This window comes from Trachinotus anak, unplaced genomic scaffold, assembly GCF_046630095.1.
Source record: "Trachinotus anak isolate AG129_WGS33_773 ecotype Australia unplaced genomic scaffold, CSIRO_AGI_Tana_v1 ptg000003l, whole genome shotgun sequence".
Taxonomy (NCBI): Eukaryota; Metazoa; Chordata; class Actinopteri; order Carangiformes; family Carangidae; genus Trachinotus; species Trachinotus anak.
Window position 1 is genome coordinate 6,777,434 of NW_027273854.1, and position 25,859 is coordinate 6,803,292.

The window sequence follows — 25,859 nt, forward strand, 5'->3', positions numbered from 1 at the left end:
ATTAAAAAAACAGGAAAATCATGAATGAAAGCATCTCCACGAGTAAACACTTACAATAAGCATCTAAATCCGTTAGTGAGACGATAATGTGCTGCACTGGGAACAGAACTGACAGCACAGGGTGTTAGTGTGAAACTGTGAATCCTTCTCATCACTCATGCCACCATGTGCCAAATACTTTGCAAAATGTTAAAGTGCTGCACTCACAACACGAAGTGCTCGTCCCACACTGGGTTGAGAGTCTCTGGTTTGACCTCGGTCACCTGGATGCACCTGGCAGGTAACACCTCCTTGGTGCTGGAGCGTTTCTCCAGCTTCTCCTTCCTCTTCCTGAAGCTGAACTTTCTCTCCTTCTTCTCTTCCATCTCCCGGGGGCTCTGTCCCACCAGGATTCCCAGCATGCAGTAGGGGTCGCTGTACCCTGGCGGGCAGCAGGGGAAAACAGAGAGAAAGGTTAATGCACACGTGAAACCTTTTATGTCTTCCTGATGACGATGTTGCAGCAGCAAGAAGAGGGAAGCCGTGACAGTTAGAATCAGTGCTGTGTTTGTTAATGTGTAATCAGTGCGACTGGTTGTCAGCGGTCGGTTGTGGTCGCGGAGGGAAGTGCAGCTGCAGTCAGCTCTAAGTTTGATACAAAAATAACTCAGAAGTCCAATATTTTGTAATTAAAACATATCAGCTAATGAATCAGGCGTTTGTTCTTGTTGTATTACTGATGTGGCTAATCATGCATTGTGTTATTATTGCACAGGCCTTGCTTATTTTGAACAATCAGCTGAAGATGTATTGAGTGATTGCCATTTCAAACTTTTCAATTGCATATCCCAGCTGGATAAGGCACATTTACTTAATGCTTGCAGTATCTCACCATTTGCATCCTTGGCCATCAGACTCTTTGCTTTCATAACAGAAACTCTCAAGGAAAAACTGGCTCGCTGTGGGAGAAAGAACAAACAAATTGTTGTCTTGCACTGAGTACATTAGAATGCATGTCCATAACCTGAGTCTCTTGCGACTCCATTTATGAAAATATCAGGATGCACTGTAGAGTAAGAAAGTAAAAATCTATCCCTCTATGCTTCATCAGTCATCATTACTGGCTTTGTGGGTCACGATGCAGAAACAGTCAATGCACCAGCAGAGACAGCATAACTGTGGAGAGTGTTTACATGGTCAAATATTTTCACTCTGGTCACATTTCCAGCAGTCCATCAAAAGGTGGGTCTTAACAGAGTCTTAACAAAAATCCCTGGCAGTCCAGTAAAAAGACACAATCACACAAGACGGGGCTTACAGGTCTTACAGGTCTTAAATCTAGAAACTCCAGCTGTGGCTCTCCACACACGGCACTGTCAGGATGAAAAAATATCTGACACAACACCTGCAGCTGAACAACTGAGGGGTTAGTGATGTTTCTTATTGTGCACTACATTCACTCAAGAGGATGATGACTAAAAGGACTGTAACTGTGGTTTTATCATGAGTCACAAGTTCAGAGCTAATTATATAAATAATATGAAATTTTAATGATAATAATACATTTTATCTTTAAGTGCCTTTCAAGACACCCAATGACACTTTACAAAGTGAATAAAACATTCACAAACAAGATAAAAACAATATGTGAATGAATTTAAAAAAATGATGTACATAAATCTTTTTATCCCCACAGTGAGTAAACAAAGAGGAAGAGCATTACAGTAATTAAGCTGAGATGTAATAAAGGCGTGGATTAGTGTCTCTGCAACAGATTGGGGCATGTTCAAGAGATGTTTTTAGAAATTTGTATTTCTCTATTGTTCCAGGCACCAGTTGGTTTCCACTCATTTCTCTACCAGTATCTATTAAAAGACTTTTAGAAACTCTGCTCGAGTCCAGTTAATCCATCTCGGTCTGTGTTCACTTCTGTCACAATTAAAATGAAAATGTATTATTAAATTTATTCTAAATTCAATGATTAACAGAAATTATGGGTGGACTTTATGAGTTTACTGAAGTACTTTCACATTAAAATTCGTCTTTTTTTCAATTGCTTATAAACATTTTCTGAAACACTGTGGTGCATTCAGAGCACGCGGCACACTGCTGATTAACTCAGCAGCACAAACTTGTTCTGCAAAAGGCCACCGCTCACTTAACACCTTCAACAGATGTGCCAAAAGCAAATACACGCATCAGCCAGTGCATCGCTGCCACCAACATGACATTTCCCTCCATCTCCATCCCTGGAGTCTACACAGTCGGAGGAGATGCGAGAGCATGGCAGAGGACACTTATTGTGAGTCTTTGTGTTATTCACTACATACAGTAACCCAACAAAGTCAAGTGTTCTCTCCATCCAGTTGAATACACTCAAAATACTGTAAAAACTATCAGTTACAACACTCTCACTCAGTGTTCAGGTATGTGTTCTTAAACAGTTCACCTGAACCTAAATCAAGGAGCTTCCACTCTGTTCTTAAATGTGCTGGACACAAAGTAGGAACTTTTTTTTTTTTTTTTTTATACATTGAAAGTACTTGCAAATTAAAACGTCAGCCTTTAACAATATCATGTATAAAGCTTAATATAACCTAAACATCAGCACAACATTTGAACCCAAATGTCCCCTTAAGTATAGAAAACTGATGACTGTCAGTTTTTTTGTTTTCGAAAATAATGAACAGACACTGAGTCATGTGCATCGTGTCTCACCTTGGATTCTTGAACTTTTTGGAGAATGATGTCATGTTCCTCTTCGCCCATATCAAACACCTTCGGAGAGATGACCAGACATAAAAAAAAAAGACTTTTATGCAACAATAACCTGTATCAAGATCATGGAAACACCCTGCTCTCATCTTACGATTCAAACTAAGAACCAGAAAGATAAAAAATGTACTTCCCAAGGCTGATTTAATAAAAAAAATCTACTAAAATATCACTGAAATTCCTTTAGAAAATCTTAGGGTGAGTCAGAGCCCCTGCCAGCACCTGAGCTGCTGGGAACACACACCTGCAAATCTTGAAAAAAAAAAAAAAAAAAAAAAAAAAAAGCCCACCCCAGACACAGAAGAGGCTAAAATAGCGTGATATCATCTGAACAAATGTAATATCACAGCTGAATATCAGTGCACGGCGTGACTGGGCTTTGATGTTTAATCAGGTTTGAGCTGAGAGCATCTGCTCAGATTTTTACAGCCTGCACAACAAATAACACCGAGAGGCTCAGGATCAGTGTTAATGACAGAGATTTGATGGAGCTGGGGAAATAGTTTGTTTTTCTGATGCGTCTGTGATCATGGATGGATGGACAGATAGATAGATAGATAGATAGATAGATAGATAGATAGATAGATAGATAGATAGATAGATAGATAGATAATCATCACTTAGGTAGGTAGGCAGCTAGATGGATAGATGGATAGATGGATAGATAGATGGATAGATGGATAGATGGATAGATAGATAGATAGATAGATAGATGGATAGATGGATAGATAGATACCTTTAGCAGGTATGCAAACAGCTCTTCATCACTTTTCACTTGCTCTGGTGAAGGCACTCCGACCCTGTTGACCACTGTGTACACAGCTTCCTCATAAAGCAGGTCCAGCTACATGAAAACACACTCCACTTAATAACAACCTTTCAAAAATAAAAGCTCATGTTCCTTTGACTTCATGCTTTCTGCTCTGCTGCACATCAAAAGCAGGGATATAAAAAAAAAAAAAAAACGCGACTGTGTTTTGTTATTGTGACTTTTAAAATTTAATCCCCTGCTGAAAAATGATGAAAACAGACAAGCTGGGCCGACGCACCTCTGTCCTGCTGATTCTGTCGGGGATAAAGGCCTGGTCCACATGCTCTTGGGGCGGCGGCACTGTGCAGGCCCCTCGTTGGCACTGTGAGGGGACAAAACCAGTTTAGCTCTAACAAAAAACTGTCTTTCTTCAGGTTGTGTTGAGTAAGAACTGGAGAGAGGAGAAGCTGCGGTCACAGTAAGGTCCTGACAGCTGACCCTCAATCATCACTTAGAAGGAGTAACTTCTGCCTGGAGGAAGTGTTCACAACCTTTACTAAAGCAACAAACAATGTAAAAATACTTTTGAACTCTTTACTTAATGACTCTTTACTACTACTTTCTGTGAAATATTATATATTTTTTACCCTTATTTAAATGAAACCACTGGCTTCAGAGGGGAAATCACTCTTTTGATGGGCCTGCTAATGGGTCCCAAGTCATATACCAAGAAGGAAACCACTGTTTCCTGCTTATATAATATGGTTTTTATGTAAAATCTTAATCTTATGCACCAATTCAAAATGCAAAAGTCTCATTCCAAATTCAGACATCTATAAATAAAACATCAACTTTGAACTTCAATCTGTTTTGCTGAGATGATAGAACGTGCTGCCAAATATGACATGTGGTGTGGATGTTCCTTATGCTTTGATGAACGACACTATTTTTTTTTTTTTTTCCCTCTGCTGACATGCATTTGGAAATGAAGTCATCCACCTCTCAGCAAACATGATCATAAAGCACCATTGCCTTGTTAGCACTGGCAGCAGGAGGAGATGAACACAGCCATTGACAGCAGTTTGTCGCAGCTGAGCTTCCAGTCTTCTGAGCCCCCTACTCAACCCGGCCCTTCTGTCTACAGACGTCACAGTGGCCGCGGCGGTGGGCTGAATGACAGCGCCGGGGCCTGCTCGCTGCATACACATGCGAATAATGTACAACAGACGGCAAAGGTGGAAATTGGGTGGGGTTGGGTTACCTCAGCCTGGGCGGCCCGCAGCATGTTCTCCTGTTTCTGAAGGATGACATTCATACGCTCAAAGAACTCGGCGCTCTCCTCGGAAATCCTGCCAAGAAGAGGGAGCTGATTGACAATTCATCTCTAAAAACAGAGATGAAACAGTCGGAAAAGATGTTCATTTAGAGGAAAAAAGCGAGGTGATATGTGTGTGGTACTCATCGGAATATTTCTGGATAGCAATTAAAAACACAGTGGGATTCAGCGACACTGGTGGGATCACACTGAATCCTGTTTACAGACACTCTGGAGGAGCGTCTGTCAATAAAGATGATCTGTTTCCTTTTCATGGTGAACTACTGGACTCCATCGCCCGCAGTTCGGCTCTTTAGCATCTGCGGAACACCGTCTTATCTCATGCACGAACAAAAAGCAAAGCTGCTCTGGACCAAAGCTCTCAGTGATGCAACATGTCTGCACTCTGCATGAACCAAGTTAATCTACTATGATGAGCGGAGCTGTGTGCTAAATGCAAATGATGTTTTCTGTTTCCTCCAGGTGTGAGTGAATCCCTGGACTCCCGCTGGCCCCTGTTGTCATGGTGACACAGCCACGTTCAGGGGGAGAGAAGCTGGCTTAGCACCTTGGGAATTCCCCCCTCACCACCACCACCACCACCACCACCCTCACCTCTGCCCGCCTTCCCAAATCTCTAACCGGGTATCTTCCTCCCAGCCTGTATGGAAATCACTGGGGCAGGCAGCAGCTCTGACGTGAGCTGCAGCAGAACCGTGGGGATCAGCCGTGCCTTCCGCCCCCCCCCACCCCCCCAACATCCCTACCCACACCCCAGCTCCTGTCTCTTTCCTCATCTCACAGCCATCCATGCAACATTATGCAGAGGAGCCATCCACAGAGGCCTTTCACGCTCCTTCATTAGCGTCATTGCATGACAGCAGGCGTGTGGCAGCCCATCCCAGCGCCCACTGACTCTCGCCATGGTGGGGGAGCGGATGGCAAACCCCCGAGGTATTGATGAAGACTAATGGCAGCCATGCTGGGAGAGCTGGTCAGGTTTCCACTGACGGCAAACCAAGAATAAATTTTAAAGGTTCATATTTAATTAAATTACACAACAAGGTTTGATTGAATGAATCTGTGGATTTTTTTGGACTAAGTGATTGACTGTAATTGTACAAAATGCTGATCACAACTCTGCCAAAGTTGACATCCTTCAGAGTGCTTCAGTTCAGATTCAGTTCAATGCTGCAGAAGATCTTGTCAGCTTCAACCAGTGACTTTGGACATTTTATTGAATATTTTTGAAAAAAGACTTAAATTATAGTTCAATAATCAAAATAGTTGCAAATTAATTTTCTCTCAATCAAGTAATCTGTTAAAACTATTGTGCAACAAAGACAGGGCTTTATTTTTCACCACAGGCTTTGCTTTTTTGGAGCTTATATATATATATATATATATATATATATATATATATATATATATATATATATATATATATATATATATATATATATATATATATATAATTTTTTTTTTAAATTTTTTAATTTTAATTTTTTATTTTTTTCCATTTCCACACATATACTACAAATAAGCTCCGTTTGAATGTAATACTTGCGTTATGAGACACCCAATTCTCTCCACATCCATCTTCAGCCATCCAGGGCATTCTTCCATCCACAAATCTGTCCCAGCTTCTGTCAGTCAAACAGCTTGAGGATTTGTCCAGACAGTCTGGGATCTTCTGTTTCGAGCTTTGGGACGATGTGTTTATGAGGAGGGATAAAACCCAAATGATGCAAATCCAGTTAATATTGATTTGATACATGTAAAAAAAAAAAAAAAAGCTGATATCTTTTAACCTTTCTCTCTGTCTCCTCTCTGTCACACGCACACACACACGCACACACCCCGCCACCAGAATAACAAACTGATTTGATGTTGCTAGGAAACAGCCCCCTTTTTTTTTTTTTTTCTACTGTCGTTTTATTCTAATTCATTTTCAGGATTCATTCAAACCCTTCAATTACGTTTTCCTGTCTGGAGAGTAAATCAGAAAGGATACATAAATAAAAACATGAACACTGTGAACTTCTTCTATCTGACTGAATATGTGTTTAAACACGACTAACTAGGAGTGTGAAGGTGACAGCAGCCCCTCACTTCAGACTTCAATATACCATGGCAGTGCATACATGGTAATTAATAGTGCAGCCGTCGCTGTCGTGTGCAGCATGAAAGACAATGTGACGTCTGTATGCATTCCAATAAAATAAGATGATTTTTTAAATCTGATTTATCACGGTTGTCGGTGCATGAGATCAGCCTGCGGCTCCTATCATACCCGAGGGTGTCCATGACAAGAGCCCCCGCCCCACTCCCTCCTTCAATATGACACACAGGACAGTTTGTTTTACTATAATCACACATTTGATTAAGCAACAGAACACTACAGGTGAAAAGGCTTCAGTGTGGAGATATGATCGCAACAGCTCCGATAGAATCTCTCCATTCAATAACTTGTGAAAGGAACAGCAGTCTCCCTGCTAGAAGCACTGACAGACTGAACAGTGGCCTGGTGTGAAATGATTTCCAGCTTGGGTCCTCATGGGTGCTTCACAATCGTCTTTCACAGCTTATACTCCCTCACTGTGCGGGTCAATGGCTGACCGATGATTTAGCCCCATTTCAAAACAGGCAAAGGGCAATTCTAACGCAAATCTCTCACACAATGCTTCAAGGTAGAAAATGTATGAGTCGTGAAAATCTGATCAAATGTCCCTTGTACCTTATTCATCAAGCAATACAGTAGCACAACACAGCACTTGTTGAGGTAAAGGAAAAGTGCACTGGTTAGTACTGTTGCCTCACAGTGAGACGGTTCTGGGTTCGAACCTGGGGTCTATCGAGGTTCTCCCTGGGTCCTGCCGCTTCCTCCCCCAATCCAAAGGCATGCGCATTAGGGTAACTGGTGATTCTGGTGAGACTGTGAGCGTGACTGGTTGTGACTGGCGACCTGTCCAGGGTGCACCCTGCCCCTGCCAAATGTCAGCTGGGATCGGCTCCAGCCCCCTCTGCAACCCTTATAAGCAGTATAGTAAAGTATTTGGTCATATAGTGAAAGTTAAGCCAGTAGTGGATATTCCTGCCTCAGGAGGCAAATCAGATTTTTTGTTAATGGATAAGGCTTTTGATGTTCTATGCTTATTGTCAATAAATATAAAAACCATACACAAGAATATATATTTTGTCAGACAGATGTTTAAGCTGAGGAAGAACACATCAATGAGCATCAGCGTTCCACTTGATTGACATGGTCCTTCATTTCAATTAATGTTGGTGTTAATCGTTGTAGCCATAGTAGCCGTAACAAAGTGTAAAATATTCTATAAAACTAAAGGTCATGTATTCAAATTCTTTATTAAAACTATTATCAGCATTTAAAACTGTTATCATCAAAATATATTTTAACTTTCAAGAGTAAAAGTATAATCATATATTATATTATTGGATTACTAGTATCGGTGCTTGGTGTTTTATACTGCATGGCTGCCATTAGCACACTGCTTGGTATAGATATACACCCTGGGTATAAGATGTGCTATATTATGTGTTTTTCCTGTGAAATATGAATCAGAGATGTAAGTAGAGACGGTCAGATAAATGTGGCGAAGTAAAGAGTACAATATTTAACTCTGAAATGTAGCGGACTACATTTGTATGAAGTAGCATCAATTGGAAATACTCAAGTACCTGAAAAGCAAATCTCACTAAAGTACAAACAATTAATAAATTCGCCACTGAAAATAGTCCCCGACAAATGTGACATTTACTCGTGTTTAAGTAACGTTTGCTGAAAACTACAGTGCCCAGCTGTTTCAGGAAGTTACTCAACCTGTTTTTTAAAAGTGACCCCATGTATTTGAGACCCATTTTTAAGACTCGCATCATCAGTAGGAATTAATGGACTTGAGGCTGAGAGCAACAGACAGGGCAGCTAGATCAGGAAAACACAGAGAGACGGACACATGCATTGGTAGATTTGATCTTTTCAATGGATTTGTTGCCAGAAGGGAGAAAACAGAATAACACCAGCCTTATCCTTTAAATGGATATTATTTCTACTACTAATGACTGTAATTGCATGTGCATTTGGGACTTCCATTTAATGTCATTCTAAATTGATTGTGCTACTCTGCATTAATTAAAAAAATGAGAGCTTCACTACAGTGACACTGAGGTGGCGAATCCATTAATGACACTGCAGTGAGCTCACAATTCAAACCCCAGTGAAGCCAAGTGTGAAATATGAAGTCCACTGTTGTGTTGTTGACAAAGATGGAAGTGAGATAAGCAGATAATAATAAACCAGAACATACATTTGAATATAAATTTCTGTGGATCTTATGCAGTATAAACGCCTCGTCAAGCTCCTCTCTCTTGTGCATTTCCACAAAGTTTACGCCCCACTCACATCGAAGTAAAAAACATAATTTGCTCAAATGAGTTCAAAAGTTCACCTCCAGTGTGCCAGCCTCTGCTCAGGGAGCTCAGCTTTGACAGCCGACTGTACTACTGGGTCAACAACTGCGGACGGAGCAGTCCAAATCTACACGGCCTCATTTGCAAATTCTCAATTAAAGCGAAAGTGCAGGCGGGCGAGCAGCAGTCTGAATGGATAACAGAGATCAACAGCCTGCCTCTAATGATGAGCGCTCAGGGTATGTGCATGGCTGAGGCTCAGTGTGGAGGCTGGAGCACCAGGGAGCTGGCATGGGAAATGAGAAAAAGGTGAGATACTGACAGTTCAAATCACACTTTAATTAAGAACAGAACCAGGATCCTACAGCAGCAACTGAGTTTAAAAATACAATTAAAATAATGAATCAATAAATCATACTGAGACAGCACTGATTACATGCATTAAATAAACACATGAAAAATGTCCTCTGTAGGTCTAGCATTGGTCTTTCAAATCCAAAATTTATCAGTGTTCACACAGCATCTGAGGTTATCTTCCATGTTAAAAATAGATATGGTCGTCATTACAAGTATAAGTTCACATTGTGGCAGCGGCCTGCGTTTAGGTTGCTATGGAAACCTCAGGTTCATACTATTACTTTTGGCTTCAGATGAAGCTTCAAAACAAGAAAAAAAAAAAAAACATGATTGATTTTACCTGTGCCCGGAAAACCTACTAAAAAACCTTTAAGAGAAAAAAAAAATGGTGTAAACCTTGGGGATGGATCAGGCAAGATCCAGACCAGGGTCAGAAATCCGCTAAAGTCCTGTTTATTCTCCCACGATCTTAAGAACACAGTGTTGTCAGCTAAGGGGGACACGTGACATTAATCAGGACATAGCACAACATCATAAGAGAAAACAAAAAAGTGTAACAGACAATAAAAAGAACAGAAGAACAAAAACTACAAATAAAATACAAACAGTACATATAGCAAACTATATACATATACACAATACATATCTACAGTACATATATACACATACATGTTTAGATACAAACATATATACATAGATACATACATATGGGTCATATAACATATGCACATTAATACACATGAATACAGGCAAATACAGTATGCATACTGCATATGCACAAGAATTTACATGAACATATAACAATCAAAAACAAATCAACACAGAACAAATCAGTCGACTGACAAAAGAGATGAACACTTATAGGAATGTAGATTTACTGTGGTATTTTCTAGTATTTCAAACATCAATATGTCAATGTAACTGATGTCTGATGTCTGAACATAACATCTGGAGTAAAGCAGGACTGTGAACATTAATTCATTTACAAACACAGTTGGAAGAATTATTATTCATACGATTAATCTAAGAGGAGTTCATCTTTATATGCACAGCTGGGATTGATTTCACTGTCTGGACAGCACGTCTGGAAGATGAAAACTAGGTCTGAGTTTGTCTGTTATTTTCTTCATTATGTGATCAATCGTTTGACTCATAAAATATAATTTAAAAAAATACAACCCCGTAAGTCTGTGCAAACAGTTTCTTACGACTCACAGCTACGTTGTTATTGTTAGGTGATCTCTATTGGGCGAAACCTAATTTTTGTCTTTAATCATAACAAGAGTCCGGCCGGTATGAGGTGGCTTCCTTGGTTCTTCGCTGCATCTTTCTTTTTTGGACGTCTTGCTGTGTTTATGATGTATTTACATATACGACATATAACATACGCACACTCATCTACACCTCGGTACACGTAAGTTTGGTGCACATTTCCATTCGCACACAAAAAAAACCACATACATAAACATGTGTGAGGTGATTTGCTCTTCTGATGTGTGATGCAGGAAGACGTCTCTGTCTTTCAAACAGCAGCGTGCTGCACCATGGTGCGCTCATATGTTGAAGGAGACGTGGACGTGCGAACCATGTGGTGTAAACTGATATACAAGAAAGCATTTGCAATCCCCTCAGAGCCTGACTGTGCATGTAATGGTGAAGTTGATGTGTCCTTTGAGGAGGGGGGTGGGGGCTGGGGGTGGGGTGGGGTGGGGTGGGGGGCAGCTTGTGCATGGCCTCCTCACAGCAAGTCACAACTGTGGAATAAATGCCAACCACATAAAAACACTCTGTTGACAAGAAATGATGACCTGTGGCTTCAGTGGGATGGCCAGTGGAAAATAAATGAATAACAGGCAAGAATTATTGCTCGTGGGCTCGCGCTTCCTTTTTTGAAAGGCTGTCATTATATTTCTGAGCTGCACCGACTGCGATTTAATTTCCTAAAAAAAGACTCTCATTATGGAAGCTATTACTTGTCCTAAACGGCAACACTCAAGTAAATATTAACTGTAGCCAGAGACTACCTCTCTACAAACAGAAGCCTGCCTCCTGCTTTTTGCTCTAACTGAAGCGAGGCTTAATTTGTGTCTGAGCAAATCAGTAGGTAATCTAAAAGAAAAAGCAGAAAGTACATCACAACCCTACCTCTAATATCAGAAGACACAAAGTTCAGGCTCCACACTTCATCAGGCAAACTGTGAGCGACGGCAAATTATTTCCAGATCTCAGTAAAATTATTTATATTAAATGAACCAGCACCAGACAACAAATGTCCCCGGAATTCCATGAAAACCACATCCGTGAAAAACCTTTATAATAACCGGAAACATGTTATACCCCCATGAAGAGTAGCTGTTGCACTGTCACAGCTAATTGGTATCCTATAATAAGCACTAAACCAGTGACTCACCTGCGAGGTATGGGGCCAGGACAGTGTGTGAGGGGGCTGCTGGCGGTGGGCGGCGGCTCCCTCCGGCTCCTCAACGACTGGCTCCTCTGCACCTGCCGCAGCACACTACTCTTCAGGTCCAGCAGCGTCGTCATGATGTTTCACTGCCGGGAGGAAGGGACATGGAGAGCAAACAATCAAGCCTCCACTGTGGGAACCTGATGGGCAGCGTTTGTGTGAGTATTTCACAAGCTGTATTCAAGTAATGTGAATCAAAATAAGTCAGAAGTTAAATTTCAGCCGTGGGGTACAGTCTGTTCAGGGGATTCTTTTGCGCCAATCAACTGCCTAATCACCCCCCTCCCCCCCTTGCTCTTTTAACATAATTATAGTCTTCCTCAGCAGAAGGTGTGTTCTATTTCTGTCTGAATCCAAATGTGGCCGCGGGGTGTGCAATTTATCTTCCACCTTTTTAGTCTGGCCAGTTCATGCTCACTTGACCTTTATTTTTGGGGCTACACTTTGTACAAAATATGCAAATCAAAACGCCTTGCAGTGCTGAGAGCCATAAGACCTGCATAATAGCAATGTCTCAGAAAAACAAACAATTAAATGGCAAGAAAGTAGAGCTAAGTAGAAGCTATGTTTCCTGAATGTCTTAATCATCGACCTGGAACCTCTGCAGGGTAAAAAGCTATAGGAGGACCTACCAGTTATGCCCAAAATATGCTGCAAAAACAGCTCCTATGATGCCATAACAGAAAATATTAAGATGTAAAGGTTTAGTGTAAGGCAGGCTTGCATATGGCCAATTTTAGTCTAATAATGAAGAAAAATACATGTGGTTTGTAAGAAGCAAATTCAGTAATAATTCCAGTACATACATATACAAGAAAATAAATATCATAATCTATAATTAAACTTTTTATTGACTGTTAATTATGTAATTTACGCTTTCGTCCTCTGAGTGCATACAATAAACTTGTAACTGGCATTAATTGCAAAGCTGCAATGTTTCACTGAATAATTAGGATCATTTAGGGGCACAGAGACGGGGAGAAGCTGGAGTTACACAAAGAGTTCCTAACAGTGGAAGCGGAAACTGTGCCTGGCTCTTAAATGGTCTTTCTCAACAAATGACACAATTAAAAACTTCAGCTCCACTGAAACAGCTGGGGGAGGGGCTGACATGCTTTGCTCAGCAGCACATCAACAGCTGGTGTTAAAGCTGCCAAAAGGGAAGATGCATGTTTTATCCAGAAACTGAATCTGAAAGGAAAATGTAAAGCATATATATATAGCAATCTACTGTAGAAATGCTTCAACATTTTTGGAAATATTTGCTTTCTTGCCTAGAGTTAAAAGAGAAGTTTGATACCTCTCTCATGTCTGCACAGCCGGTTAGCTTAGCTTATCTTAGCTTAGCATAAAGCCTGCAAATGTATTTGGACTGGCTGTTTTTACAGTACACCTCAGTTTTTGTACAGATTAAATAAACAAGGTGTCAATTATTGAACTTTAGAGGTTGGTGGATTTTGTTACCTTTAGGCAGATCCAGGGCCAGCTGTTTCCACTCTTTGTGCTAAGCTAAGTTAGCTAGCTATTGGCTGTAGAGTCATAATAACAGATGTGAGTGGGCAATCTTCTCTTCTAATTCTCAGCAAGAAAGCCAACTAGCTTATTTCTGAAAATCTCTTACTATTCATCGTAATAGAACCAAACCATCTCCTGCTGGTCCTGTTGACCAACAGTGCATTTTGTGTATGAACAAATGATCATAAAAAAACTCTTATACAATCCTTTTCAATTTTCATGAATGAAAGAAGGTTTTCAAGATGCCATTTTTACTGATTCGCCTGTGCCTAAAACTGTAGTTAATAAATGTATTAAATTATAAATTATACATTTTCATATCAAAAATATTGAAACAGAAAGCAATTTGGAGAGATTTAAGAAATAGTACATAAAACCGTGGCTTTCTTGCAAATTTTAACATATGGCAGCTTTTCACTCTGATGAGGTTTAACAGAATATTATCTGAGCATTTGTAGAGGAAGGTATAATTTGCTTAGCGTGACTGAAGCATGAATTTAGAAAATTGAGCCCATCTGATGACCTCAGAGAGATTGGCACTGTGTTGCTAAGCGATTCACTGAGACCGAGTAGGTCTTTTCTCAGAGTCACTTGCCCATGAAGTGAGCTCTCATTTTGGCTTCATGGTGTCTTTAAAGTATAACTGAATTATATAACCTCATAACAATATTGTGCTCTGTCAGTGTCCCCCACAGAAGGGGAGCCAAAGAATGAACAAACCCAAAGATATTTAATGAAACTGCATTTTCCCCAATGTAAAAGGACACAGAAAAAAGGTAAAGAAAACTGTAAAGCAAGCAAACTTTACAATTTACTTGGAGTAGCAACATCAAATGTTGCTTTTACATCAGCTCATTTTTGCCCATTAACCATAACCACAGCTGACTCTGCAGCCTGAGTCTAAGGGCGAAGGAAGCCAAAATATAAACTGTCATTGAAAAAGGTTTAAAGGGAATATACTGTATTCAATGTACCAACTCAAGAGCTACATAATTGGTGTGAATATTATTTTTAAGTCTGATGCCCCTTCATGACGCTAAAAGTCAGACACTGAACATTATTATGTATCTGCAGTAGATGCCCTTTTTTTGGAGTTAATCCTTTTAATTTCAACGTAAGGTTGGACATCTATAAATACCTGTGCCTTAATATTAGTGTCAGTCACTAAGCCCTCACAGGAACTCAATACATTTATTAGCTGACACATTTTTTTTTTTTGTGCCGCAACATGACATTTCAAGCTGCTATGGCAGCAAGAAATAAAAAAATAAATCTGATTGCAAGGTCATTAATTGCATAAATGACAGTAAGGAGGATGCACAATGATGCTCTCACGTCTGCCTAGCAACTAAGGAAGAGAGTGAAGCTTACTGTCAAATCAAAGAGCCTCTGTAACAGCGTGCAATCACTTTTGTCAATGCTTGTCCAGTTTAGTGTATTTTAACTGTGGGACTGTGATACTGGCTCCACCTGCATGATGGGAGTCTTTGTGTGCCGACAGATCAGCAGTGAAGGAGGAAGAGACAGAGCAGTCAAAAAAAGAAAAAAGAAGACTGACAAGGACACAAGAGGGGAGGGTTTGATTGATGGAGAAGTTGTTTCAGAGGACAGTCAGACAGACTCAGACAGTCAGACACTCCTTTCAAGAGTTGACAGCCGATGTCTGTACATCTGGGTGAAAAAGAAGCGATGAACCGTGGGCTGGGAGCTTGTTCTGACTTTCCAACCAGTAACAGACACAACAGTCACTGTCATTAACAAGCTGTAATAGAGGACAATTAGCTCGGTCTGCTTGTGGAAAGAAAACGTGTTGCTGTATTAATTAATTGATTTTTTTTACAAAATGAAGTGACGCTGTTGAAGGTTTGCTTGTTTTGAGTTACAGTGCTTGCACCAAATGGATCCAGAAAATGAAACATATTGGCTGCTGTCATTCGGTGCTCCGGGGCAGCTGAACTGAGAGCAGCGCGCAGTCGAGCCTTCCAGCTGAGAGACAGCCAGAGATTCGTGGTACAAGTTGCACCACCGGCTGAGCCAAAGGACAGTAAGCTATTGATCCAGGAGGCTGACATCTGTTATCAACTTGGAGTATCCACACTTTACTTATTTAGACTCAAGCGTCGATACTCCTTCACTGTCAGATATGATCAAAGTGTCATTTCCAACATGCCTCCAGTGAGGAACTGGTGGAATTTCTATTTCTACTTCACATTTCCTCCCAAAATGACAGATGTAAGGTGTCACTTTCCTATTTTCAATCAACAGTGGTGGAATATTCAGCGATAGCCATATATACTCATTTCTAATAATATTCACATACTACGCTTAACTTCGACTCACTTGGATTCATCAGGTGATGACAATGATTTATTTATTGAAGGTTTAAGCTTATACAGAACAGACAGGAACAAATAGGGAGGGGGTGTGGCACTGTAGATCCATAGTCCCATTCCTTCTCCTCTTGTGGCACCACCAGTGCTTAAATGATGTATCGGTGTTGTGCTAATAAACTACTGCTATAGGCCTCAAGCTTCAGATGTGTTGCAATAGAATCTGTGAGTTTTACAACGGTGTGTCCATTAAAGCAAAGACATGTTTTTGATGGAAGGCTTCGATATCGATAGGTTTCCCATTCTGTGGCAAATGCCTTTAATTTCACCCAGGTCGTGACCTCTGCAATGGGCCTTCATACTTCCACATGTATTGATCATACATTTACTGACATCCCTGACCTATGCTCCAGTGCCGTCCCTGTACCTTTAGCATGAAGTCACCATAATATTATGGCTTTACAAAAGGAATTCCACGATGCCTAAAGAATTTTCAGTCATACACACATTTCAATCTTGATACATTTATTTATAACATACATTAAGTTTAATAGACCGAGGTTTGTGAATATTTAACCAGATACCACAACTGCTCGAGCATTAGTTAGGAACAAAGTGGTTGAAAGTCTACAGAGAGGAAGAATTACACTCCATAGCTGGATAATGGGTTACAATCTTTAATGGCTAAGCTTGGCAACGCTGAACACATAGCAATCAAATCAAATAATCTGTCTGACAGGCTCACACATCATAAATTGAGAAACACTGCTTCCACAATGAGTACATACAAAAATAAACTGTACTATCAACACAAACTGGGAAGAGCTCGTAATGACAGCAAGAACATTTAAGGGCTTGTAAATGGATCCAGGTATTCCAAGCCTTGTATGTGAAGGGTGAATCATTACTAAGCTGCTTGAAACGTCAACAAAATTCTTCACTCTGTGCAGAATTCAAGCTCGAGAATGAATGACGGTCATGTCCTCTAATCAAAAGGAAAGTTATTGTAGATAAACAGTTTTCTTTTGAGTTGAAGTTAGTCAATAGCATCAAAGTAGAGATTCTGCTTTCATCATTCCTCTGAAGAGTCAGCCCCTGGCCTGGATTATTTAGATGCTTAATTACCTGAAAACAGCAGCAGCATGTTTAACTCCTCTGGTAACTCACATTTTCAAAAGATGCCCGATTACTGGCACGTTTCCCTGTCAGCGGAGGAAATCTAGAGTCATCCACATCCCAAAGGAGACAGAAAAAAAAAAAAAAAGCTTTGATGGGCTGCTCACCCCCACAGATCTATGACTGTTTTGCTCTTGATTTAATTGACCATGGAGTGTTATTCACCAAGCTATGTTTTTTTCAACATCTGCACTCTCTTGGATAAAACGTTATTTATTTAAAAAAGGACTCAAAAGAGTTTTTTTATTCTTTTTTTTTTTTTTTTTTTACAATGGCTGTTTTTTCCATCTCTGCAAATGTTCCCTGCAGGCTGCCGCCGTCTTTTCACAAACCACCTTCCATTTATCTCGGATCAAGGAAACCATTGTTATGTACTCTGGTGATTGTACACCGTGCCACTCTGCTGGCACCACTGATGATATAACTGAAATCTTGGGTACATAAAAACAACTTAGTGCTGAATTTGTCCAAATTCAAATCTATGTGTTTTCAGATCAAAAGCCAGACTAGTCCACCCGGAGCAACCTAAAGAAAAACAGGCTGCTGGATTTCATTTTGGACCACAATCTCTTTTGGTCTCAGCATATTGATGAATAAAAAAAATGAGGGATAAGCATCAGCAGGAAGTGTTCTCCTTATGCCCGCGCATATCTTAGAAATCATCAGTGGCTGTAACCCACCATGAGTATTCCTCTGTTGTTTGGTCTGCAGCCAAAAATCATCATCAAAGTTTTGTGTTGTGTATCAAGAAAACCATTGTCTCTGCTACACCTGAAGGCTTCTGGGCTCAGCTTAAACACATGGACCAAAAACATGAACATTGCACTAGGAATGCTGAGGGAGGCCAATTATGTCTTCACTAAAAGTAATAATCAACAAGACTCATTCTGTACAGAGCTTCCTCAGACTGCCACCTTTTACCAACCTACACTAAACACATCTCTAATCCAAAAAGTTTCAAACTTAAAGTCAGATGTATATAACATAATGTAAAGATCTCTATCTAAGATATAAGTATCTATATATATAGGTGCCCTGAGATAACTTCTGCTATGAATTGGCATTATATATGAAAAACTGAATTGAGCTGAAATTGTTTTATATTCCTCTTGTAACCTGCTTTAGTTGTGTTGATGGATAGAGCTATAATGTTTAGTCCTGTGGATATCTGTGTGCACTAACAGACCCTGGGAAAATGAACTGCTGCATCAGCGGAGGCTGATGGTTGGATTTATTCTTGTATGCTTTTCTTTAACTGTGTCACTGTTAAAGCACAAGTCTTGAGAGAGCCTTTGCTCCTTGACTCTGACTGAGTCTGAGAGTTGTTGATACTTTCTGCTGTCAATCTCCATTGAACCTGCACTGGAAATATGTCATAAACAAGAGGGTATAAGGGCTAAGTTTAGATGCTTTAGATTTATCCACAGGAATAAAAAAGCAGCAGGGTAAGCTGCAAAGTGTGACTGTTTTCACCTCTGCCACTAAAAGACCTGTCTCATTGTAAGTTCACTGATTTACATTAGATCTCAGATTTATGAAGGGACCTGTTCACCCTAATCCTCATCAACAGCACAAATATGCACTGTTTTAAACATCATTATATCAAGATGTCTCTTCATTTTATGTGAATTGCTTATTAACATGATTTTTTGATGACTAATGCTACAGTCTGTTCCAGCTGGGATCTTTTATAGACGGTGCCTCAGAGAACTAAAACCAACACGTGGTCATTTAGGTTGCAGGACTTTACTTAGATATATTGTAAAAATATTTTCATCTCAGGTATTTTACGTGGTCTGTTGGTGACGTAGCCTCGCATTAATCACGATGAGGAGAAGTTGGTTACCTTTTGGCAAACTACATGAATTATATTTGCTCACGAATTTATTATTATTATTTCTATTATTAGCCAAGGTCACAAAGCACAAAGATTTTGCTCGAGATTTGAATCATTTTCACCATTACTCAGTTTTATTTCGGATCTGTTCCTTAGATTTGATGTAATGTTCCAGGACTGGAAAGTCCAAATTCCCAGGTTTTTCCTGGTTCACTGCTGAAACAAAACTGCATGGATGTGCATCTTGTCACTGAACATCAGACGCTACAGCTTTGTGAGGTGATCACAGTTTATGCTCTGCTGGGTGACTCCTGTTTAACAGTGTTATGCTCTCTTTGTGACATCTTTAAACGGCCGAGCCTCTGAAATACCTGCGGCATAAACAGGAAAAATGTCTTCAAACTTCAAACTGTAGTGACACCGACAAAAAAAAAAACCCAAAAATCTGTTCAGGCATCACATCATATCCACTACAGGCGGGGTGGTAAGTATGGACTGTTGACAGCTAACAGGCACCACAGAGCAGCTGTCTCCCAGGTGAACTCATTTCAATTACAGGAGTGGTTGTCTCCCAACTGGATTTCACTCTGTCTCAGCCGTCAACCCCTTAGTGACAAAACGGGTCGACGTGCCACCGTCGGTGGGGCGCCGGCTGCCAAGGAAACACTGTCAAAGCCAAGCAAATGCCTTTTTCGCTACATTGGTGCCGAAGTCGTGCCAGGGAAACACTTGCTCACCAGTGTCTCTCTCCTGTGAGAGCCAATGAGCCCGGCAGCCAAAGGCGCCTTGCTGATAGGGATGGAGTGTCTCTATGGTAACAGCAGAGGAAAAGGAGCTGGTAAATACAGGTAAATGAAATTCTACAAAGACCCTTGATGGTATCATGTGCTCACCTTAATGCAGCCAAACATGGGGAGCATTATATATATACAAACAGTTCATGGTGAGAAGTCTCACCATCACAGCGGGTCAATCTGGTCTCTTCATCCCCTTACACAACTGTGAGAGAGGCTTCCTATGAAACAACAGTTTGGCGTCACTGAAAAACCTTAACTATTGTTCCTTCCTCTCATTCCTTTCCTGTCTCCAAAGTATACATCAGGCAAAGGACAGCTTCAGATACCGTAGCAGATCAATAAGGGTTTACAATGTGTTCTGCAGCCAACGGTCATTAGCAGCTTCAAACACACTCGACATTAGTGTTTGTGTGGTCTTCAGTAACACACCTTTCTAAGTCATTAGTCTTTTTTGCCGCTGAGCTCTTCTCCAGGTGCCTGTTTGAGCGTGAAAGCTTCATCCTTTAGAGTGCTGTTGAGTGTTTCAAAGGGGTTGGGACAGAGAGAGAGAGAAGGAGAGAGAGAGAGAGAGAGAGAGAGAGAGAGAGAGACAGCGAGAGAGGGGCGAAAGTGAGAGAAAGAGGGGGTGGGGAGATCATGATTTTCAACGTTTCCTTCTCTTATAATCAATGTAATTGGGAGCGTGCATTTAATTCATTACATTCCTCCTGAGTCTCCAAAATGAAAGGGAAATATTAACCTTTAATGATGACATTGAGAGTTTATGAAATTGAATCAAAAGCACATTCTGACCTCTACATTCACTCAGACTTAATTTAACCTGTTGCCTGCGGACATACGCATTCAAATCATAACCCTAAGTAGATTAGTCTGTATTGTCACTGATGACAGGAACCATATCCTTTAAGACAGAACCAAAAGCCTCATCAGTGGCCATCAACGTTATTATGTGACTGGGCCTAAGGGGCACATGGGCTAAATGGATCACACCACCACTTTACTGTCAAATCTTTAACGAGCTTTCCAGCGGAATGGATGTGAAAAAAAAAGTGCAGAAATCATTGTGACCTATGCTCAATGCACCTGTAGATAACACATAATCTATCATCAAGCAAAGGCAACACAGCGCATCTAGCCGTCTACTCCCAAAAGCTCCCAGGGTCTGTGTTGTCAAGGCACATGACAGGCACCTTGGCTTAGAGATTGACTGCCAGAGAAAATCCCGGGAATTTACGATTTGTGAGCTTTTGTTAAGGGTGTCTGCGCCACAGCCAGGCGGCGGAAATCACTGACAGCCAGGCACAAAATATTAAACTTAAACAATGGCACAAATCCTCGCTTATTATACCACAGATAACACATCCTTTGTCACCCTGAAAAACACTCACTCCAGCAGTAACACTACTGTCGAAAATAGCAGCCATTGAGTCTTTATGCAGAAGCAATAATGCCACCTCCATAGTTTACGCAACAACATCAATCTGAATTTACAAGACACTGCGCTACAATACAAGTGATGCTCTGAAGTCATACAACTGCTCACACATGCGGTAATTAATGGCGTACTTCTGAACAGAACAACTGAGCACTATATTTGTACAGCATTACCATAACCTTTTTATGATTGCCTCTCTGACTCTACAGCTCGGGGAAAACACTGGGGAACCTTTTCATAGACAGGTTTTTGAGTAATGACCCCTGATCTGCTGTATAATAATAAGAGGAAATGATTAAATAATGACTTATGGATTCATGATGATTAGTCTAAAGTGGAGTTATGACCTCCACCAGGCAGCTTCTTAAGAAAAGAGGAGAAAGCCACATAATGCAAAACTGCGAACACAACAAGCAGAGATGGTTTCTGTTTTGTTCTGCACGCGACAAGCAGAGCTTCTTTTCTATTAGACAGTAGTTTCATGCACTTAATGAATAATGAAACCGAATCCTTTTTATTACCCTTTTAATCTGCTGCACATGTAATCATTGTCAATATTAAAAGTGCAGGTAAATTACAGGCTTGCTGTCACTGGGGGAAAAAGATAGTTCTAGCTGAGAGAGCTGTGTGTGTGTGTGTGTGTGAGAGTGTGAGTGTGTGTGTGAGAGAGAGAGAGAGAGAGAGAGAGAGAGAGAGAGAGAGAGAGAGAGAGAGAGAGAGAGAGAGAGAGAGAGAGCAAAAGAGAGAGCACCACAAGCGTCTCCACAGCACAAGATTGATTTATACGGTGTGAGACACATTTTGTGTGTCAGCTGCTAAAGGGGTCACAGCCACATCTAGATCAAGAGATATAAACCTTCCTTTATTTTAATGAGCAACGTAACTTATTGTAGGAAACCTGTAGATCGGAATAAAGACAGGGCATTCAAGATGTGTGTGACCGGGCTCATGAGTAGAACAGCACATCTTCAGAGCCAACTTCATGCTTTATCTGATGTGATGTTACTGTGTTGCATCTGTGTGTGTGTGTGCGTGTGTTTTGATTGTTGATGGGTGTGGGGCGTTGCTAGCTTTTCAAATGTGCAGAGTAATTGGCTACATGAAAAGAGAGCATTTAGAGAAAAAAAAGCATAAATATGATAAAAAAAAATGAATCAACTGCTTCACAAAAACCACACAACCTGTCAGAGTTTTGGCAAAAGCTACATTATGCGGACTAACATTCATCTGCAATGGATTTCCAGGATGTGTGTATAATCTTTAAGGTGTTTATGGTAAACACAAGAGGAACTTGTGGTCATATTGCATACAGATAGTAGGTTACATCATTTATGACGGGCTATTTCTTCTCGCAAAAAAAGTGATTGAACCCTAACGAGATTGATCACATATTCTTTCCCACACTGATATTACCTGGGTATCAACAGAACTTTAAACGCCACCAAAAAAAGGCTAAATTCAAATTATTTCTAACTATTGTGAATCCTGATCAACAGGTGCCAATTAACCAGCTTTAACAGTGACAACATGAACCAGAGCAGCTGATGCATATTTTTGCTTTCATTATTCTAAACCACAAAGGTAATTCTTTTTTTTTTTAATGTTAAATGATGAAAAAACCCAGCTCACCTGTGTCTGCTGACAGTTTTCCAGTGTGAAATGTTTTTGCTGCTGCGTGTGTCAGAGTTCCTGTGGATCGCAGCCTCGGTCTCTGCAGCAGGAAGCTGTTTTCTTCTGGAAACGTGACGCAATCAACTTATGTGAAAACAACGTTTGGGTATTTTTCGTGTGATAGGCGACAGACTAAAGCTCATTTTAGTCCTTCGAAACGCTCTTCCTGAGCTTACGCTCCACCAATGCGCACCCAAATATGGTCATAGGAAGTGCAGCGACACTTCACTGCCCTCGACTGCTGTCGGAAATATCCCAATTACGAGTTGACCGCAAGAGCCGAAAAAGGTGTAGCCTATTGATGCTGTGAAAAGATGTAGCCTTTTTTTTGTTAGGCAAGTGTGTTAGGCAAAGCCACACCTTCTTGTCCCTGAAACACTGGTGATTACATGAATCCATTAGCCTATTTCACATAGTAGTACATGTGGTAGGCTAATAGTAGGCTATTATAAACTGAGGTGACATAAAAGTGACAAATAACTACTACAAAGTGGAAATAAATACAAAGCAGGTTGATACCCTAAATGAAATTAAATAACAACTAAACAAAACGTTTCACTACAGTAGTAATGTATATATGTTTTTACTATGATATTAAAAACTGAAATAGCTAATGTGTAAGAAACAGGATTTTTTTAGTGCCTGAAACCTTTTGGAAGGGCATATTCTGTTAGTGGCTTTACTTTTACTTTTGTGTAGTGAGGCAAATTTTTATTAAATTTTAAAGTGCATTTCTTACAGAGCACAGAGTCATGCAAGAGAAGGTGGGGGGAGTGGCTTTACTTTTTATTTTCCAGAGGTGATAGACATCGTCTATTTTGTATAAAAAAAATGTTATCAAATCTTTACTAAATCGTTATCTCATCAAATTTACATCACATCAGTATTTCTCTTCCCTTAGGCTTTGGTTGCTGGGTCGCCTACATTTAATGATCCGACCAAAGACACTTGAATGAAACCAATTGTTGGAGTTTACGGTGTGCACCTGAAGGCATCATTTGACTGTTGCTGAGGGAGTTTGCCAAGAAAAATCCTCTCATCAGCGACGCAGGGGAGCAGGTCCAGCTGTTAGTCAGACTGAGGTTCATGCACTTCTACTTTGTTCTGCTTGATCAGCCCAGACAGTGCTTTAACTATGTCCTCCAAGAAGGACTGACTCAGGGGCAACTGGCCTTGGTTGTAGACTCTACCAAGTCCAGTTTCCCTAAATCAAATTGACTCTAAATTCTCCTCATAATAACACTGGCCAGTGGTGATGTGTTATATTTCATCTGAACCATAAATCCGTTAAATGACACTCTTGCAGTAATATTTACATCACATGTAAATAAGGTTCAGCAGATGATACACAGCACTTTGAAGCCCTGTATTATAGGATGCGTCAGGCAGTTTCTTACTCATCTGTTTGCACATTAGGACACATGAAAGGAAGGCCATGTGCACAAACGCTTTAAATAGGCACAGGAACATTAATTATATGGTTGCAGGGGGAGAGGTGTCTTTCTCTAAGCACAGAAATGATTTCACACATGGCTATTATCACAGGAGCCGCAGCCATCTCGTAATGTAGGGCTGATAATACACGAATGGAACCCTTCACCAGTGCCAACAAAATCAAAGCTTGTCAGTATCCTGTGACTGGGGAGTTTCCTTATCACTGTTTACCTACAGCAATCTACTTAAGAGCCAATTGTGAATCATTCATTAAACACTGTGCAACAATTGAAATCAGTCGCCAGGGGTGAAATTTGTTAATAATGTCCAGGTAACATGGAATCGAATCTGACGTGTTTGAGGAAATAATGTAGTGCAAATCCCTGCTGCAAACACCACTTTGCTTGAAAGGTTGAAAAACCACTTTGGTGCCTCTTTGCATTCCCGTGAAGGTCAAAAACAAAGAGCACAACACTCCAGCTGTACATTGGGTAAACATGTAGGATTTCAAGATGATAATAGCTGCAGTCCAGCATTCAGAATCAATCCCATACCCACTGTGTTTCAGATCAAAGCCAATGCTGATTAATACTTGATTCTTAGGTGGGCTGCAATTGGTTAATTTCCAATGTTAAGAGCATTAGTTGTTTATTTTTTGACTTTATTGTTTGGTGGTTTTTTTTCACCAGTGCATGTTAAGAGAGGGAATTTTCTCTTGTGATTGATTGACAGAGCCTCCTGAGCTGCGAATTAGGGGCGAATAATACAAAAACAATCTGACAAGGAGTCGAAAGCTGCAGTCTGGAGAATTACATCAGAGACCTTATCTAATGCACTAATGAGGAAAAACAGCAAAAAAAAAAAAAAAAAAAAAGTAGAGCTGTCTGATTTTGATATGTTTTGACATCATTTTAAGATCTCAGCAAAATCAAGCAGAAGGCTTTTCCTATGTTGAGTGATAAGACATGTGACCCTTTGCCTTGTTTCCATGGACACATCATTAGAGAACTTCCCCAGCTGGCTCCAACTGCTTGAAGTGTCGACGGCAAATAACAAGTGAAGGATTTGGTTATAACCAGGAGAAAATCAAAACCGTCTTTCAAGCCCAACACTCAATCTGATTAAAGTCTATAGCTATGACAGTGTGGAGCAATTGCAGTGGATGTATTGCAGATGACAAATTTTCAGATGACAAAAGTTCATTTTTTTTTGTATTTTTGTGATTATTTCTTCACTTGATTTTACTGATTTATACAAAATGTATGTTTTATCAATTAAATCTTTGATGGATTCCAATCCGATGAAGAGTGCAGTACCAGTCAATATCAAGTCACTGTCCTTTTTTACTTTTTTTTTAACCTCTAAATCACACTCAAGTCCAATTTTTCTGAGTCATTCTAGGCTTTTATATTTTTCTTTTAATCTGTTTTTGTTAATCACTAATCTTCTTACACTTGTTCTTGTTTGCTAATGTTTTTTTTTATGTATTTTATTCTTTCTCATTGTCAGCTTTCTTATGTGCTTGTCCTTTCCTTATTAGTTTACCAGTCATCTGTCAAGCACTTTCAACTGCACTTACCTGTTTAAAA

The 25,859-nt window shown here is 40.2% G+C and overlaps 1 protein-coding gene across 1 annotated transcript in view; it reads right to left on the minus strand.

The window, feature by feature from the left end:
• The window catches only part of baiap3 (BAI1 associated protein 3), a 38,165-nt gene extending 15,055 nt beyond the window's left edge, over window positions 1–23,110 (minus strand). Inside the window, exons 1-8 of the mRNA XM_071470498.1 lie at window positions 22,795–23,110; window positions 12,019–12,161; window positions 4,767–4,854; window positions 3,804–3,887; window positions 3,491–3,598; window positions 2,698–2,757; window positions 872–938; window positions 208–421 (exon numbers count right to left, since the gene is read on the minus strand). Coding sequence (XP_071326599.1) covers window positions 208–421; window positions 872–938; window positions 2,698–2,757; window positions 3,491–3,598; window positions 3,804–3,887; window positions 4,767–4,854; window positions 12,019–12,152 — 755 coding nt within the window. The 5' untranslated portion in view covers window positions 12,153–12,161; window positions 22,795–23,110. The remainder of the gene's footprint in view (window positions 1–207; window positions 422–871; window positions 939–2,697; window positions 2,758–3,490; window positions 3,599–3,803; window positions 3,888–4,766; window positions 4,855–12,018; window positions 12,162–22,794) is intronic.
• Window positions 23,111–25,859: the final 2,749 nt, after the last annotated feature.